The 19,777-nt window shown below is 40.0% G+C and overlaps 1 protein-coding gene across 5 annotated transcripts in view; it reads left to right on the top strand.

Annotated features, from left to right (window-relative positions):
• The window catches only part of PPP3CA (protein phosphatase 3 catalytic subunit alpha), a 220,025-nt gene that overhangs the window by 130,352 nt on the left and 69,896 nt on the right, over window positions 1-19,777 (top strand). For all 5 annotated transcript variants that reach the window (XM_063135935.1, XM_063135933.1, XM_063135932.1 and 2 more), the window contains exons 4-5: window positions 14,120-14,231; window positions 16,378-16,523. In XM_063135935.1, coding sequence (XP_062992005.1) covers window positions 14,120-14,231; window positions 16,378-16,523 — 258 coding nt within the window. The remainder of the gene's footprint in view (window positions 1-14,119; window positions 14,232-16,377; window positions 16,524-19,777) is intronic.

The raw sequence follows: 19,777 nt of genomic DNA, 5'->3' as shown, positions 1-19,777 counted from the left end.
AATGATGGCCCATATCATTGGAATTCCTTCCTCAATATATTAACTTGGCCAGTGTGTGAATCAAAGTTTTAAGTGGGACCTAATACTTTTCTGTACTTGCCTCTGAGTAATTTTGTTGCTAGCCTTCATCTGTTTTATTTTATTGCTGGGCATTATTATGTATTGCATCAATAGTGCATTATGTATTTTTTTAGTTATCATTTTACTGTATTGTTATCATTTTACAATATTGTGTTTTTCATGTTAATTGTTTGCCACCTTTGCAGGGTTTCCTCTGAAAAATGATTTACATATACTTTTACATAAAATAAAGCTATGTCTACTGAAATTATAGTAGAATTTTCTGAGACTTGACAAATTTCTGACAGGCATATTACCTCATTTTAATTACCTCCAAGAAAGGAGATTCCACAACTTTCCCAGCTAACATGGTGCATTATACAACCCTTCTAAGAGATGGCATGTCCTGACACCCATTCACACAGTAAATGGCAAAACATACAAATAATTTGTTTCAACTTGAAAGGTGCAGTGCATGAAGGAACTGTCCCTATTTTTAAGAATTGGAACTCATACAAAGTGTGCAGAAAAAAATTAAAAATGCATTGGAAAGGAAAATAAAGTTTCAAACTTCTGTTGAATGCACATAGAAAAAATAAATAGATGATATAAAATAAAATCACAATAAAATCTCCAGACCTTTTTTTAATAATCATAATTTTAAATTAAAATAGTTTACTCTTACAGGAAATAAGTAAAGATGGTGGGCTTTGTTCATTCTGCTTTGTTTTGCAAATCCTTGCTGTTTCGTGATTAGGGCTTCTTCTTTCTTTTTATTTATACCCCCTGTGGGCAGGTTGTAGGAGGGAAGTTAGATAATGACACACTTGATTAAGTTTAGCATATAAATTAGAAGAATGATGAAATGAGGGCTCTTCTCTTGAAGTACTTCCTCCTTATGCCAATACTGGCCTGTGTAAATTGTGTCTCATAATGGATTTTGTTTTTATTTTGCTTTTTAAATGCCACGTATGTGTTATCTACAACAGCCCGGCAAGATGAGTGAATAGTATTATTCCCATATTGCAGATAGAGTGAGCATTTATGCTTAGATGGAATGGCTTTCTTCAGGCCACATGGATAGTTAATGGCAAGAATTGACCTAGGGGACTTCCTGATTCTAGCCTATAGCAACAAGTACTTAACTTCAAAGAAAATGAGACCTTATTTGTGTTTCAGGCTGTACAAAACAAGATTTCAGAACCCAGCATGCATCTAGGAAATACATGTGCAGTACTGTACAGTGGCCTATGCACATGGATTTTTTGGTTCAGGGCAAAAGTGGGTAATCGTGGTTCAGTTCTTAATCAAGCACATTCACTTGATTAACTGAATTCTGATGAGATGGAAGCACTGAGAGTAGATAGTTCTTGAGTCCAGGGAATTGGTGTTCAGTCTGTTCTGGGTGGAGTTTAACTCTCTTTGAGAGAGCAGGTTCGCAGCTTGGGAGTACTCCTATATCCAGCATTGTCACTAGAAGCCAAGGTAGCCTTGGAGGCATAGGCTGCCTTTTTTCTGGCTCACCAGCTACAGCCACTTCTGGACAGGGAAACTTTGGTCACAGTGATCCATGCTCTAGTAACTCTGGATTGAATTCCTACAATGCACTGTAAATGGGACTGACATTGAGGATGACAGGAGCTACAGTTAGGCTGCCAGAATTTTGGCTGTTACTACCCATTTTTCACATGTTGTGCCAGTTCTTAAAGGACTTCAAAGTCCTAAATGGCTTGGAACCCAAGTACTTGACCCATATCAACCTACCCATGCTCTAAGATTGTACTCCATGTGCTTCCTCCATTGGAGGCATAGCATTCAGCTGCCAGGTGGTGAGCTTTCTTAGTAATGGTGCCCAGTTCTGGAATTCCCTCCCCAAAGAGGGACTGTGATACTTCACCAGTTGAAAGCATTTCTTCTTTACCCAGATGTATTATCCTGTGTGAATCTCAGGGCTCATCTACACCAAGCAGGATATTGCACTATGAAAGTGGTATGTAAAAGGCAGGAGCCACACCAAGCAGGATATAGTGGTATGAAAGTGGTATGTGTTATGTGTTAATGGGCCCCAACCATTGTCAGTGCACTTCAATACTGCTATAAAACAGTCGTGTGGCTCCTGCCTTTTATATACCGCTTTCATAGTGGAATATCCTGCTTGGTGTAGATGTGCCCTTAGTCTGTTTTTAAGGATCTTATCTGCTACTATAATCATTGTTATTCTGTTTTATTATTGTACTGATGTTATGCAGTACAACATAATACTGATGTTATGCAGTACAACATAATACTGATGTTATGCAGTACAACATAGTAAATTCAAAAAGGATGAAAGGTTGCATATACATGTTTTAATAAATAATAAGTAAGTTGTGTTTCTAGATAGTTTTGAGCATCAAGCATTGTCTTTTCCCACTAATTGCATTTTGGTGAGGGGCAGGGTTGTGATCAGTTGAGCTTTTACTTTTGATGAAAACATTTTTGTCAGCGTTGGATTCCAACTTTTAGAATTTCCTGAGGATTTGTGTTTTGTTTCGGTCAAGAGCATAGGAAGAGCCCTGCTGGATCACAACGAAGTCCCATCTAGTCGAGCATCCTGTTTCCCAAAGTTGGCGACCTCATGACTGTGGGAAGCCCACAAGCAGAACACATATATTATCCTCTTCTATTTCTGCTTTTGTAACAGTTCATTGCACAATGAGAGAAATGCATAGGATAAATCTGAGGCTTTGGAAAAATGGGGGAAATGGAATAATATCTGGTAGGGAGAAAAGGGGCTAGGATAGAAGCCAACCCTGAAGTATTTTTGAAGCCCATAAATTTGCAGCTCAGATTTTTCCTTAGTCATACGAAACCTTGAGGCTTGAAATGCCAGCTGGGAGCAAGAGTGTTTTCACAGTGTTTCCCGTCATAGATCCCTCCGTACTGGAAGTCTTGCAAAAAAAGTCTGATGCTCAGAAATTTCCAGGCTGACCTCCAGGCAAAAATCTGTCTAGAGTAGTCTCTTAAATTTTATTTGGTGATTTCTTCTTTGTAAGAACTACCAGCAGCAATTTGAAGTATGTGTATAGGTTAGTAAATACAAGCTTTGTTCTGTAAGCATTTCTTTGCTGTCACTGAGAAATCCCCCACCCCACCCCCAGCCTGAGTCCCTCTCTGTCAGCCCAAGTCCTCTTCAAGTATATTAAAAGGGAACAGAAATCCTGTAGCTCAGCATACTCTTCCATTTGTGCCTTGACATGCTCTAGGTTGATGTGTTGTAGATTGAAACGCTGGCTATTATGAGTCAGACAATGCCCTGGGATTTGGGGGAAAGAGACAGAAATGTCCAATTTCCAAAACTGTTCTTGTAATTAGAAAGTGCTTGAAAATCTGGTAGAATATGTGCATAACCACAGTGCAAGTAATTAAACAGCCTGATAGCCCTGATAGTTAGCAACACTTAGACCTTTTCATCATATACGTAAATGTATTTTTCAAATCTGTACTAATTTTCCTAAATTCTTGTTAGCAATTACCAAGGGAGCTCTTTTCCCACAATCCATATTAACTTTCCCCATGCTTTGATGACAAAATAAGTAATCATCAGCTTTCCCATTGGCTTGAGCTCAGTAATCTCTTTACCAGGGTGCTTGAGTCTCATAATATTTTAGAGATGGTTGATGTATGCCTTCGTGAAAGGCTCAAGCTGTTGCACAGTCTCCCTTTAATTTCAAAGATGCTTGGGTAAAAACCACATTCAGAGTCTTAAAAATTGATGAAAGCTGCACGGTGTCTGTTGGATTGCATCTTTTCCCATCTAGGACATCTGAGGCCTTAGCTAGACCTACCTTTTGTTCCGGGGGAGAGGAGGGGAGACCTCGCGTTGTGATTAACGCGAGATCCTTCCTCCGTTTACACGTAAAGCACGACGACCTCAGGAAGAGAGGCCTGCCATTTATTATTTTTAAAAGGAGAGGAGTGCACGAATGCTTGTGCGCTGAAAGTAGGTGCTTTTTAAAATTTCATTTCATTTCCCCACTCCCCCCACCCTAACCCCGATGGGTGCAGCACTCCTGAGGAGTGCTGTGCCCCATGCATGGCTCCCGGCTCTGCACGAGTAATCGTGCGGAGCAGGGTCAAGCCACAGAAACGGGCCAGACGTTCCACGGTCTCAGGTTCAGCCCGGGATCACGGAAAAACCGGGCCCAAAGTGTAGGGCTCTATCCCAGGGCAAGGGAGGGATGATCCCTCCCTGATCCCGGGATCCCCTTTGCGTCATGTGGACTCACAGGGACGATCCCGGGGTTTGCCCCGGGATATAGCCTGGTCTAGCTAAGGCCCCAGTCTCTTAACTTCTAAAGGGGACGCCTGGCTTTCTGTACCACAGCCTACTGATGTTCACTTGGTTATGATGCGGTGGAGGGCCTTCTCCATTGTGACCCACAACTTGAGGAATACACTTCCCATCAAGATCAGGCGGGTTCCTAGTGTTTCCACCAACAACTAAAAAACATATTAGTTTGCACAGATATTTTCCTGACTGCTGGCATTGCCAGTTATCCTTGATTATTTTAGTACAGTATTTGTTTTGTTTTTGTTTTGTTTTGTTTTGTTTTGTTTTGTTGTTTTATCATGATTTCACTTTGTGAACCAGTTTGAGATTAGGGTAACTCAAATTTGAGCAAAGCAATTACAGTCATTGTCTTCTTTGACATTCTTCTTTAACTTCTTTGGCATTCTGTTTCTAAATTTATTTGCACTTCAATAACACTGTTGAGCACTGAGATATCAGAATTAAATTTAGTAAACACATCCAGGACTCAATTCTAAATTTCAGGATTAAATATTGTTTCAAGCTCCACAGCCAGTTTCAAGGGAGCCAAGGAAGATATCAAGGACAACAAAATGTGTTACTTCTGTTGAAGATAGTGACAACAATTGGTGTGCACATTTAGAGCAAAACTACAAGTTTTATGTTCAGACACAAGCACAGCCTTTGCACCCATCTTCCAGAGGACCCGGAGCTATTAGCTTCAGTATCCAAGGTTGAACATTTAACCAGACAGCAGGGTTTTTTGGGGTTTTTTGTGAACTGGCCAATCAAATGCATTTTTTCAAAAATCATTCCTTTGATTAATGTGTCTACCATGGAAGTCATATGAATTGTTTTTTCCCAAGGATCTCTGTTACTAAATGTCCCTGTACAGACGTAATGTTGCCAAAGCATGCCCTCTCTTCCTCCTCCCCTACCATGCAAATTCCTTTCCCCCATTTGTCAGCATCGGCATGTCTTTCAGATATCTCAGCCTGGCTGCTTCATCGTCGTTTGAAACTTAACATGGCAAAGACTGAATTGCTTGTTTTTCCTCCTAAACCTTCTCCTCACCTCTCATTCTCTCTTACTGTCAACGATGTCACGCTTACTCCGGTCAAGGAAGCTCGTAGTCTTGGCTTTATATTTGACTCCTCGCTCTCCTTTACTCCTCACATTGAGGCAGTAGCTAAATCCTGTCGTTTCTTCCTATATAATATTGCCAGGATTCGACCATTTTTGTCTGTCTCTTCTGCCAAGACTCTCGTTCACGCACTGGTTATCTCTCGGCTGGACTACTGCAACCTTCTTCTCTCTGGCCTTCCTTCGTCTCACATCAGTCCGCTGGTCTCTGTCCACCACTCTGCCGCTAAGATCATCTTCCTGGCCCGCCGCTCTGACCATGTCACTCCACTTCTGAAATCTCATCATTGGCTTCCAATTCACTCCAGAATCCAATATAAACTTCTCCTGCTGACCTTCAATGCTCTTCACGGTCTAGCTCCTGCCTATCTCTCCTCTCTCATCTCACACTATCGCCCCGCTCGGGCTCTCCGCTCCTCTGATGCCATGCTTCTCGCCTGCCCAAGGACCTCCACTTCCCTTACTCGGCTTCGTCCTTTTTCTTCTGCTGCCCCTTACGCCTGGAACGCTCTTCCAGAACACTTGAGAACTACAAACTCAATCACTGCTTTTAAAACTCAGCTAAAAACTTTTCTTTTCCCTATAGCCTTCAAATATTGAGTTAGTTCTGACTCTATACTGTTAGCTTTACCCTACCCGGTGCCTGTTTACACTTCCCTGTGCCTGTTTGCATTCTCCTTCCCTCTTTATTGTTTACTACAACTTATTAGATTGTAAGCCTATGCGGCAGGGTCTTGCTATGTACTGTGTTATCTGTACAGCACCATGTACATTGATGGTGCTATATAAATAAATAATAATAATAATAATAATAATGTAGCATTAACTAGTTAACACTAACTAAGGGCTCATCTACACCAAGCAGGATATTCCAATATGAAAGCAGTATGAAAGAGGTATATAAAAGTCATACTACTTTATAGTGATATTGAAGTGCACTGCAGGAGCCACACTACTGCTTCATGGTGGTAATGAAGTGCACTGACAACTGTTGGGGCCCATTGACACATCTATACCAAGAAGGATATAGCACTATGAAAGCAGTATGAAAGTAGTATATGGTATGTGTCAAGGCACATTATCAGTGCACTTCAATACCACTATAAAGCAGTAATGTGGCTCCTGCCTTTTATATACCACTTTCATGCTGCTTTCATAGTGGAATATCTGCTTGGTGTAGATGAGCCCTAAGATTACCGGCTTAATCTGGATTATCAAGACAATTTCATATCTTGGTTTCATAACCCATGGCATCATCCCGTTTTCTTGACCATGCTTAATAGTGGCTGCATTGCATCTGCGCCAGGCCATCTACGTGAGTGATTATTGCTAATTTACTGTCAAGATCATCCAGTTTAAAACCATGAAGGCAACTATCGAGGTTAAAAATATGAAGGCAATAATAATAATAATAATAATAATAATATAAAACTTTCTATGAAATGTGCAGTGAAAGGTGGATGGGGAAATCTTTTACCATAATGTTTAGGTGAAACAGGTCCACATAGAAAGGCTCTCTTTGGCATTCCCAAAGCATTCCCAATTGCATACCTAATGTCGTTGCACTCAACCTAAACTATATTAAGAAAAGAACAAGCAGTTATTACATCAGGTATGGTTAATGGGTACTCCTTAAATTCTGTGGTAGTTGCTGGTGAGTTGTTAGGAACGAAAACATTTCAAGTGGAGGTATTTTGTATGTTGTCATCTTAATAAATTGGTAGTGTGCACTTCAGTAATTAAGCCTAGAAGTGATGAATGAGCTTCCAGATGTCAAAACAAAACAGTAATGTAGTAAGGGAATATTCAAAAGATGGTGAAAGAAACTTTTGTGTTTTTAATATGATTCAAATGAAAATACTTTGGGTAAAAGTGGGCAGCTACTGTGTAGGTCCTCTAGATATTTGATCATTTAACAACACTATGGTTCCTTTTTCAGTTAAAAATGTTCCACTCATGTAAATTCTGGATGCTTGTGCTTAATATGCATCCTCTCAAATGCTGCTTGTGCTTACCATGTACAATCCCACATGCTAAAGAAATAAATTAATGCATTCTCTTGAAACATCATGCTGCAGCCCCCCAATACACCTGCACTGCCCTTGAGTTTACTCAACATAGAATCATAGAATCATGAATAGTAGAATTGGAAGGGGCCTATAAGGCCATTGAGTCCAACCCCCTGCTTAATGCAGGAATCCACCCTAAAGCATACCTGATAGATGGTTGTCCAGCTGCCGCTTGAATGCGTCTAGTGTGGGAGAGCCCACAACCTCCCTAGGTTACTGGTTCCATTGTCATACTGCTCTAACGGTCAGGAAGTTTCTCCTGATGTCCAGCTGGAATTTGGCTTCCTGTAACTTGAGCCCATTATTCTGTGTCCTGCATTCTGGGATGATCGAGAAGAGATCCTGGCCCTCCTCTGTGTGACAACCTTTTAAGTATTTGAAGAGTGCTGTCATGTCTCCCCTCAATCTTCTCTTCTCCAGGCTAAACATGCCCAGTTTTTCAGTCTCTCTTCATAGGGCTTTGTTTCCATTTACCCATTGGATGTAACTTTGGAATAGGGCTAATCCTAGGCACTTAGGCAGGCATGATTTGAGTGATTTCCCCTCCAATTTGGAGTGTGTGATGATCATCTGGGTGGATTGGCTCCACACATTTAATTCTGTGGGTTGTATCCAATGAATGGGAATTAAGTTAGACTAACACTGGATAGAACCCATTATGCATAGTTCCTGTTTCAATGTTATGTCCGTCTTGTGGGGCCAAGGAAAACCCATAGATGAAGCAGGCATGTACAGTCTGGGTAGGAGTGACCCAACTCTCCTACTGTACATGTGCTGTACACAATAGAAATGTTGTGTGAATAAGCCCCAAGTTATTGTGTGTCAATGATCATTGTAAGTTTCTGCTTTCAAATCCCCAGAATAGTGAGATAAGAGAAATGCTTGTTGGAAGAGATAGCATGGTCCCTCGTCCCTCCCCCACCCTTCTCTCTCCTTTATGCTACCTGATATGGTTCAAAGGATAGCAGCTAAGGGAACTCTTGATGTGTCCCACTTTCTTCTCTCCATTCTTCAAACTGTTCCAGAAGGTGTATCATGCAGAAATGAGGAAAAGGTGCATTCTGGGAATTGGTAGATTGGATTAGGCAGTCCAGTCTCCCATCACTCTAAAACTTGGTGATGGGTAACTATGGATCGGGTCTGGACTTAGTCATAGGTTGTGTGGATTTATTGAAATCAATGGGACTTAGTCCTTATTATGTCTGTTCCATTGTTTTCAATGGATATACTTTAAATCTGAATCTGTGTCATACATCTAAATAATTGCATTTAATTTATTTATCTATTTATTAAATTTATATACTGCCCCATAGCCAAAGCTCTCTGGGCGGTTTACAAAAGTTAAAAACAGTGAACATTAAAAAGTATACAAAATTTAAAACCATCAAAAATAGAAAAACAACAGTATCCATTTAAACAACAACATTTGTTTAAACTGTAGAACAACACTACAGTTGTTAAGTTCACAGTTTAATGACTGAAGATTTCATCATAAAATATATTTCACATTTTCCATAGGCCATTAATTGAAAGGACAGTAAACACTTTAATTACACCTTATAACATCTTTGTGCAGTAAATCAATATTATGACTTGAAAGTTGTTACATAGATGTACTGAAATACAAAAGAGAGATTGTTCAATTACTCAGGCAACCCTGCTTCCCTACCAAAAAAACAAATAGATTAAAATCCTTTCACTGTTGTAAGTTCTAATATTAATGAAGAAGAAAACACCCTGTGAAGAATGTTAAGGAAATGATTTAACACCTTAATGTGAAGCCACAGTGAGTAGACCCAGAAACAATGACCTTCATATGGAGAAGGAAATTTCAATGAAACAAAAGGCAACTACATGTTTCACAGAACCAAGGCAACCCACTACACAACATCTAGTTCAACTTACTCCATATCCGGTCATCATTATCCACTGCGTTTGCCAGGCCTTCCACTGGCACCCAATGGTGTGGAGCTGCAGAAGGGAAATGCAAATGATGATGTTGAACTAGACCTGCCTTCCCTAATCTGGTACCTTCAGATGTGCTGAACTGCAACTCCTATCATTCCCACTTGTGAAAGGCACCAGATTGGAGAAGGCTGAGCTTGACAAAAGGAGGAAAGGCTTAGGCCAGCCACACTATATTGCTTTTTGGCAAATGTCAAGTTGTTCCACCCCGAGCAAGTGAAAAAGTTCTTTAGGCCTGTGAATAACGCTTATATTCCTACATTTCAAATAAAAACATATTAAAACGTTAATTGAAACTTTTCAGATGTCAGCTCTTTTGTTTACTGAAAACTGAAGACTCATAAATAGAGGAGGGACAGTAGCAGATTTCAGCAGTGCGAAGCCCGTGACTCATTCTGTGATGACAAACTTACGCTGATCACAAGAAATGAGAAAAAGAATCATTGCCTATCAGTTTAGGGAAGACAGAATTTGTTTATTTATATGGTTCAGCTGTAAAGTTCTATGTAATAAAAAGCACCTTTATACTCTTCAGATGGTTTCCTTTCTGTGCTCAAAGTTAATTTTTATTATTATTTATTATAGCACTTTTATCCTGCTCTTTAGCCAAAAAAGGCTCTCAAGGCGGCTTACAAACATAAATCTTAAGACAGTCTCTGCCCACAGGCTTACGATCTGTCTGCTTTGAGAAATTCACTTAAGTTACCATGGAAGTGATGTAACTGTAAGATTCTTTGCTCTTGCTTCCCTTTGACATATCCAGTAGAATATTAGGCCTATCTATTCTGTGGCCACTGAGCATGCTTAGTCCTGAGCTGTGTTTGGGGTCTTGTTCACTAAAGATTTTTTTTAACAGTCCATATTGCTTCTGCCTTTTGGTCTAAGCACTACACATGGCACCTCCATGGCTTACTTCCTCTCCTGAACACTCTTCTCGAAAAAGTGGCTGAGCTTGCAGGATTGAGCTTGCACATCCACAAGCAGCTGACTGCACTGCCCTTGCACTTCTTCAGAACAATGGCCATGAAAGTATTCAAGGATTCCTGATGTACTCCATCCATACCACCACCAGGCAGTGGGATTGAAATGGCCATACTTAGACCTGGATCAAGGTTACGTTTACATATTAATGCCTTCCCTAACCCAGTGCTCCTAGATGTTTTGGATTTCAACTCCCATTAATTTTGTAAAATTTCTCATGCTGGGTGGGGCTGATGGAAGTTGTAGTCTTAAACATCTGGAGAGCACCAAACTGGGAAGGCTGGTCTGGCATGCTGCCCTTGACTCCATCTTGGATTCCAGGTAGCTGTTCTTATATGGTAGCAGCAGCCTTCTTAAGCTGTTTACCTTTTGGGGAAAGCTTCCTTTGAGGACCACTTGTTTGCCATATGCAAGTATACCACTGCCAGGGGATTAGTGTCACAGTCCCAGCTACTCTTATCACAGTGATGGGCAGAAAGTAGATCTCCAGATATTTTGAACTTCAGCTCCCAGCATTCCTGACCATTGGCTTCAGGGTGCTGAAGTCCCAAACATTTGTAGATCTACCTTCTGCCCATCCCTCCTCTGCCATGTTAAAAACACATGTTTTGTTTATCTTCCCATCTGTTCCTCTTCTCATCTGTAGTAATGATCAAGCTTACAGAGGTGGTCGTGTGTGTGTGCCTTGTAACAAGCTGTTCTAGAAAGAAGCCTTTCCAGTTCAAGGTTAGAAGGTAGCTCCACAGAACTCCAGTCTTTTCCCCTTCTAGCGTTTTTGTTCTTTCAAAATTATTTGTTAAATATCATATTTCTGGATGTTTCTATTACCTATGGAAATGTCCAATCGCTCTTCAGAATTTTGCAAAGTACTGGAAGGAGTGCTGTAGGTTAATATGCTAGCTTTTGTTAATAAGCATCTCTTGTATGAACTAAAGCCTCTGGGAAACGTTTGTCCTCATTTTTTCTAAGTATCTAAAGAAGCAGTGACTTGGGAAGAAGCATAGCTATGGGGCTGCTTAAAAGAGAGCAACTTCAAAAGTTCCATTTTCCTTTCCCTCTTCTCTAGTTCAAATGCCCCCCTCTCTGCTTAAGCTTCATTTAATTCTGTAGGACTTACATTTAGAATTTAGTCCATCCTCACCTCCCAGATATGAGCGTGTACACACACACGTTAAAGAAATGAACTGGTCTTAAGTCGTTAACAAGCATGGACAAAAACTATTTGATCTTCTCCAACATCAATAAGATGAAACAAAGACAGTTAATTCCAAAAGCACCACAGATTCTCATTATAGGCCCATATAAGGCAGGCAGATCAAAGGGATCATTTGTTAGATTTTGAGGTGCTAGAGAATGAGCCTGGAGGCCCATGAAAGACAGTGAGAAATAAGTGCTACCTCACTGCCTTCCATACAGCTGGTAAATATTAGGATGAATGGAAATATTCCGGCATTCTGCTTTCTTGAATAATGAAGATATTTGTAAAACTGCTGGGATAGGCATTGAAGATGAGTTATTGTCCCCTTAGCAACTGCATGTGCTTCCTCAGGGAAACGAAGCTCATATTTGAAAATCATCTGTACTATCTGCAGCTGAAGACAAATGATAATTTAGTGTTACATCTGAACCTATGCCAGTTTACAAACCATAGTTTATGTAGGGCTGCCAAACCGTGATAACAAACTGGTTTGTAATCCACAGTTTATCATGAGAGGCTGCTGCATCATGGAGATGAGCAGTGTTTTTGAGGCACTTGGACATCCTTAGTGACTTCTCATCACCATCGTCACTAGCTGCTATTGCTCCTCATCCTCTTTTTCATCGTTGCTAATGCTTGCTTGATAAGCAGAGAGTCAATGAGCAAGGAGTCAGGGGCATCTCCGGTTCTTCTTTCCCACTGCCATTGTTGTCTTGGTTGCAGTGAGAGGCAGGTGAACAAGCAGATTGCAATGATGAAGAGGAGTAGCAAATCCAGGGGGCTGCTGTCATTGGGTCCCTGGTGGGGTGGCAACCATGACTACCCTTAACACAGGTCCTGGGGCTCATTTACACCAAGCAGGATATTCCACTATGAAAGTGGTATGAAAGCGGTATATAAAAGGCAGGAGCCACACTAATGCTTTATAGCAGTATTGAAGTGCACTGCAGGATCTACAGTGGCCTTAGCTAGACCTAAGGTTTATCCCGGGATCATCCCTGCCTGCTCCCGGGATATCCTGTGTGTCATTTACATGAACAGGGATGACCCCGGGACAATCCCAGGATAAACCTTAGGTCTAGCTAAGGCCACTATTGCTTTATAGTGGTACTGAAGTGCACTGACAACTGTTGGGGCCCATGACACAACTACACCAAGCAGGATATAACACTACGAAAGTGGTGTGAAAGTGGTATATGGTATGTGTCAATAGGCCCCAACAATTGTCAGTGCACTTCAATACCACTATAAAGCACTAAAATGCTACCACTAAAATGCTCCTGCATTTTATATATCACTTTCATACCACTTTCATAGTGGAATATCTGCTTGGTGTAGATGAGCCCCTGGAGATGGGAATGAATTTATGAAGGTGTACAGATGGAAAATGAAAACAGACCAAGAGCTCTATACCATGGTTTGTCCCCTCTGCATATTAAAGGTCAAATCATGTTGTTTGGTTCTTAACTATGGTTAGAAGGAATAGCTGAAGAAACTCCCGTATCTTCTCCCTATCAACCTGCCCATGCATTATGATGAATAAAAGAGAGAGCCTTCTCTGATGGAGCTCCATATTTAGAATACCCTCTGATGGGAGGTATGCCTGGTGCCAAACCTGTACTCCTTGTCAGTATCACGTTAAAACTTTTTTATTTGCACAGGCATTTTAAAACATTGTTTTTCAAAAACAACAACAACATTCAGTTGAGAATCCTTTTAGCTGATTTACATAGTTTTATGCCACTCAGTTTTATTGTGTGATGTTCAGATTTTGGGAATATTTAAATAGTATTTTACTTAGGTTGTTTTTATTGTATTGTGTTTAAGTCATTTGTTGTACACCATGCCGAAATCCTTTGCGTGATTACAGCACGTTGTATAATTTTTTGAAATGAAACAAATAATTCCCTGAAACAATGTTTTGGTGTGATGTCGGAACTGAGCCCGGCTCTTCAGGAGAATTCTTATCGATTTTATGTAGTATAGCAGCTGTTTGCTTTCTTCACATTGCTGCACAAACTAATTTGCTTTCATGAGGAGCTAATGAAGTACTCTATTTTATTAGGAAATGCTTATGATTATATGATGCATTTTTCTAGCTAGTGAGTGTTACCCCTTAAATCCAGATGGATTATTTTGTCTTGATAAGGCATTGAAGAGTTCTGCAGAGGACTAGGGAAAAGGATAGAAACAAATGTTACTTGTCTGTCATTCGGAAATATGCTAAAAATTCACGATAACTTGTTGAATTAAGCTTACTGCAAAGCATATGAAACAAACTGTGTGTAAAAAAATATCTCGAAGTCTAGTTAAGCCTCTGAAGGAGCAGGCAAGATTAATCAGAAAATATTTCATTTATGGTGTCTTTTGTTCATCCTTGCTCACCTTTCTTCCTTCTTTTCTTCTTTGCAGTGTGTGCTGTATTTGTGGGCCTTGAAAATTCTTTATCCTAAAACACTGTTTTTACTGCGTGGGAATCATGAATGTAGACATTTAACAGAGTATTTCACATTTAAACAAGAATGTAAGTATGAGTGAAAATTACTTCTTTTGCTTATGTTCCTTTTGGAGGAGTCTAAAAGCTTGTTCAGGATTAACTCAAGTAAACCAAAAGCATTTTTAAAAGTGAAATTCCCTTCACAGATAGTGGCAATGTGAAGAAAAGTAATTCCTCTCTTTAACCTGGGAAACATAACATGCTTGAGAGAGTTTACCTTGCTTGGACTTCGTTCTCTGGATTCAGGTCCATAATAGGAACTTCTGCTGTTCTGTGTTTGTTCCAATCCCTTGTATTGTTTCGATAGTGAACTTAAAAGCCCCCTCTCCCCCACACTAGAGTCCTGGTTCAGCTCACCCCCTGCACCTACTCTAGAGTGGGGGTAGGGATGACATCGCTGCTAGATAGGAATTTAAAGTGTAGTTTCTTTGGCCCTTATTCCCAACAAGACAGCACTTCCATTCCATTTAAGAGCTCTGATGCAGAGATGTCACTTAATGAAAAGGTTATGTGTAGCCAGCAAGCGGCTTTAAGGCCCTGGGGGAAATGAGCAGGCATCATGGGAAGCTAACAGAACAAGGTGTCCTACACAGGAATGAGAAGCAGAAAGTTGGGCATGGAGAAATGCTGAATTTAAGAGTCAGCTTCATTGTCATCTATAGAGAGAAGTGAAGCGGCTGCTGTCATGAGAACTAATATGTATGCAAGGGATGAATTTGCAGACCCCACCTCTCCTGAGATGTAATTGCTCCCTACGATCTAGGGCCGGAACAAGTGTGTCCTGTACACCAGTGGGGGGGGGGGGGCGGTCTTAATTCTCTTTTCTCCTGCTACATCCAGTAACTCTCATGTTTGCGCCTAAACACTTCTCATCTCTTCTCTTCTTGTCTCCCTCCCCCACAACCACCACCACTGCCCTTTGGCCTTGGTAGCTACATCAAAATCCCCTGTGGCCACATTTGAGAAACGATGACCTTCAGAATTATGTACGATGGCATTTCCTTTACAGAGTCGAGGATGAAAAGGCTGTTAATTTACTCGAACACTTCATAGTTTACTGCAATTTTAATATGCATATTTGTAAATTAACATTTCAGATTAATTGAACAATCTCATTTGTTTCATAATGATGTTTCTTCAAACAATTAATAAGATACGGGGGTGAAAGTTTCTATCCTGACCTACCCTTTGAGGGGCTGGAATATACATGATAGAATATAAAAAGGATTGGAAGCTTTTGAGAAGGAACTGTTAAAATGTAGGTGTGTGTGTTTTTAGGTGATTTTAAAGGCTGATTCACATCCATAAAATTTAGTTTATATTGTTACATTGGTTTAAACTTGGTTTAATGTTTCATTAAACATTAAACCAAGTATACTGTGCTTTTGTGAAATAGCATTAACAAAATTCATAAAATGCTAAATGGCATTTAACAAAATTCAGAAAAACTTGAAACCATCATAAAAATAAACCAGCAAGCAAAATAAGAACATTATACAAAAATAATACATAAAGCTACAATTGACTAATTTGACAGCCCAGGTACTGTCAAACTATGAAGGCGAGCCTAGTGAAGCAACCCAAACAAGTACATCCATCATCTAAAGGGCAGTAGTGAAGAAGCCAGATAGATCTCCCTTGGGAGTGAGTTCTGCATCAGGCTATAAGCAAAGAAAAGACTTTCATTGCATTCTCCACCTGATGATTTCTGCAGGAAAGGACATCTGAAGACGGACCTCCAGTGACTATCTCAATTTTTAGATAGGATCATATGGAAGCTTTTGGCTATAAAACCCATGGATCAGGAATGCTGACAATCAGAACTATCTAGTCCTGATCTGTTGAGAGTATGTGCCACTATGCTTGCCCAATGATGCATTGAGGGGGGGAGTGTTTGCATAGCAACACCTCCTCCAGCATTAGTGTCTCTCCTTATTTATTTTTGGCTATGCTGTTATAAAAGACAGCCTCAAATGGAAGACCACAAATTATTTATTTGTGTGTAGGAAATAGCCTTGATTTTAAGGGGGTTATTATATATTGTAAGGCAGCTGATAAGTGCTTCTTTGACAAAGAGTTAGTTCTCTCATAGGCCCACAGAATGTAAGTTTGAATTCTTTTAAGTACAGTATTTGTTTTCCTTTCTCAATACCTTTTTTTTAATATCCAAAAGGTAAAATAAAGTATTCAGAACGTGTGTATGATGCCTGTATGGATGCCTTTGACTGCCTTCCCTTGGCTGCTCTGATGAACCAGCAGTTCCTGTGTGTGCATGGTGGCCTGTCTCCAGAGATCAACACTTTAGATGACATCAGAAAAGTAAGTTTGGATAACATGAATTTAAAATGCCACCCATTAAACCTTTTGTTATCGTTACAAAAGGTACCTGCATTTTCCCACCCTTAATATATGGGAGATTGTTGTTGTCCTAAAACCAGGAAAAAAATGAACGTTTTAATTTAATGTGGAATCTACAGACATGGACTAAATGCATGATTCGTATTTTGCTTTCTAAAGAAACTGATTTCATTATGTCTCTGATTTGTTCAGTTCACTTCCATACATTAGAGACCTTCATCTTTATCCGGCAATAGTCATGCCAAAGCCCCCAGTATTTATACAGCACCATTTTTGCCAGATTGCGTATGCATCTAAATGCATTTCTGATTTACACTTGTGGTTCTTGATCCAGGAAATGCCAACAAGTGCAGAAGTTTGCTTCCCCACCCAAGATATGGACACTAATATTTTTCTCCTTTGTATTTCCAAAATATTAAACATGAAAATTGCATGACTCCACAATAGAATATTGTTCATGCTGTGATGTAGATTTTCTGGACATTTTTCCAGTGTTGTAAATAGATTGAAATCTGTTTATATTTGAAAATATTCCAGGCTTTACATGAAAACCATTTTTATTGGAATGTTTGTGAATATTTTAAGATGTGACCAGTCAATAACAGCATTGTTTAAATCTTAAGGGGGGGAGAGGAAGTCACAGAAATCTGTTAACATTTTATTATACCTGAATGAGCTATACATCGATAATAACGTTCTATATGCATGCACACTTCCTAGAAATGTTCACCTGAATAATGTTTATTGCAACATTGAAACTGCTCTGTTTGACTGGCATTGTATTTATTCATTGTGTTATAAATTATTTTTTATGAATGTCAGGTGTGGGTTTCCATTACACTAAATTTTCCACTACATATCATTTTCAGATATTATTCACAAGCTAGAGATGATTTCTTGTTTGTTTTCACCAGCAATAATTTACTGTAATTTTAGTGTTTTTCATATTTTGATGGTTCTGCTGCTCAAAGCTATCTACAAAAAGGGACGGGGTGCAAACTGAAGTATCATTCTGTGAGTCAAACAAATGAGAGGAACTTTTCAGTTTTGATACCCTGTTTATGGGATGTCCTCCCCAAGGAAGCTTGCCTGGTGCCTACATTGTTACTTATTTTTTTGGTGCTGGTGAGAGGGACTTTCTTTTCTTGCATGCGTTTTGTTTAAATTTTTAAAGTTTAAGGTTTTTTTTAGGTCTTAGTTTTGATGACTGTTTTTATATATTGTATTCCTGTGCTGACTCTGGTTTTATACTGCATTATATTCTTTTAGCTTTTTGTAATCTGGCCAGACAATGTCTTTTATTGGCAGATTCAAAACATAATAAATAAATAAATAAATGGGATCAAACGGAGCCCCAATTCATGGACTCTAGGCAACACAGATTTTGCACTGTGCATTGACGAAGTGCAGTTAGTTTAAAAAGCAATGTAGTGGTGCTATGTAGTGGTGCTATGTACATCTCTATGTAGTGGTGCTGGAAGAGGAGGAGAGAGAGCAGGTCCATGCACTTTAAATTATGGTTTAGTGTTACATCTGATCCAGGTTAATGAGTATTCATGGGCAGGAGGGCTCTTCTGGACAGCCCTATAGTCAGTAATCATACTGATTATCTGGAATGTTCTCAAGTTTGATGACTTTTTAAGAAAGCAAATGTTTGTGTGAAGATGCATGAACCCACTTTGCCCATAAAGAAGCTACAATTTCTCTTCAAAATCCTATTGCAGTAAATCTCTTGGGCAGAATTTCTAGCACTGCTCTAATTCTGAACTTTTTTTTCTTTAGAAGGCTATAAATATTTTTACTAGCAATAGTCAAGTCTAATTGATCTGTAATTCCCTGGTTCAGTACTGCCAGATCTATGAGAATTCTTGTAAATTAATGAGAATCGGAGGCCTCCAAATAAAGTACAAGAAGTTCTTCATTTCTTATGCAGATATGTGAGAATTCAGGATATTTCAGTGTTTCTCTAACATTGGTTTCAGCCAGCAGCAGTCCCTTAGTGAGGGAGATAAGGCTTTTAAGGAAGGATGTGCATGGCAGGGGGGGGGGGCTGGAACAGGGGACTTGTCTCTACAGCTGAAACAGACTGTCACCTCTCATTGTACTCTCCCACTCCAGCTGTGACTCCAAGTAAGTTGAGTAAGTAACAAATTGATGCAGTCGAAGGCATAACTCACTAACTCCCAACTCACCAACTCTTCCAAAAGGAACACCATGGGCTCATCTACACCTAAGGGTGTAGAGGGAGGGAGGGGGGAGAATCCTCCCCCTGTGTCTAAATGGCCACATGACATCCCGGAAGGGAAGAGGGATGTTGTGGCCACCTTTCTTTCTTTTTTTAAGCAAAAAAAGTAAAAACCACCAACAATACATGCCCAAATCCCACCACCACCATCCCAGGGATGGCAAAATTGCTCCCCACCTACCCACATGGGCATGGAGCCTCCTCACGCAGCTCTGTGCCAGGCCCTGCTACTCGGGATGGTTCCCGGACCATGGAAATATTTGGAAATCCGTGCTCCCAGATATCCCGGGGAAAGTCGCATATGGATGCACAGGGATGACCTAGAGATGATCCCAGGATATTTGGCAGATGTAGATATGAGGCAAGAGAGTGGTTGTTGTTTTTTTGGCATGGTTGTGCACAGATGGGTCCCTGCAAGAGACCTCTGCCAGTGAATAAAATGATTTCTTTGTCCAATGTATTACTTAAATCAGGTGACTGATTTATTTCCTGCAATGCCACAACATTTAAATGATTTTTACAACTCTTATTAAAATAGTATTAAGTAGCTTTATCATTAATATGCATCTAGGGAGTTATTCAGTTGATGGGATTGATTTCCTTCATTCTTCCAAGCCTCTTATCAATTGGAATAGGAGTAGCCATGCTGAGGCGTAGCACTCGGCATCCTTATTACAGCATATGTTGGAGTAAAATATCGCGAGGCTAGTGTCACTTGGTGGTTCAGATTTCCCACACTGTTAGGGCATGTTCAGCCAGAAAAGCCCCTACAATTACCCAGCATTCCCCAGGAAGCCACAATCAAGGAGTTGGAGGATGGAGCATCTTCTCTACAAGCAAAGGTGAAAATCTTTGTGGCCATTTAACATGGATGAAAGAGATGATGGGAAAAGGACTTCTATAAAATTATGCATGGAGTGTAGAGAGAAACACTTTGTTCTGTTGTGAAACTAGAACTTGGAATCGCCCA

This window comes from Elgaria multicarinata, chromosome 10 (genome assembly GCF_023053635.1).
Source record: "Elgaria multicarinata webbii isolate HBS135686 ecotype San Diego chromosome 10, rElgMul1.1.pri, whole genome shotgun sequence".
NCBI classification, from domain to species: domain Eukaryota; kingdom Metazoa; phylum Chordata; class Lepidosauria; order Squamata; family Anguidae; genus Elgaria; species Elgaria multicarinata.
Note: the sequence above shows the minus strand (reverse complement) of the source record. Positions and strands in the feature narration are given on the sequence as shown.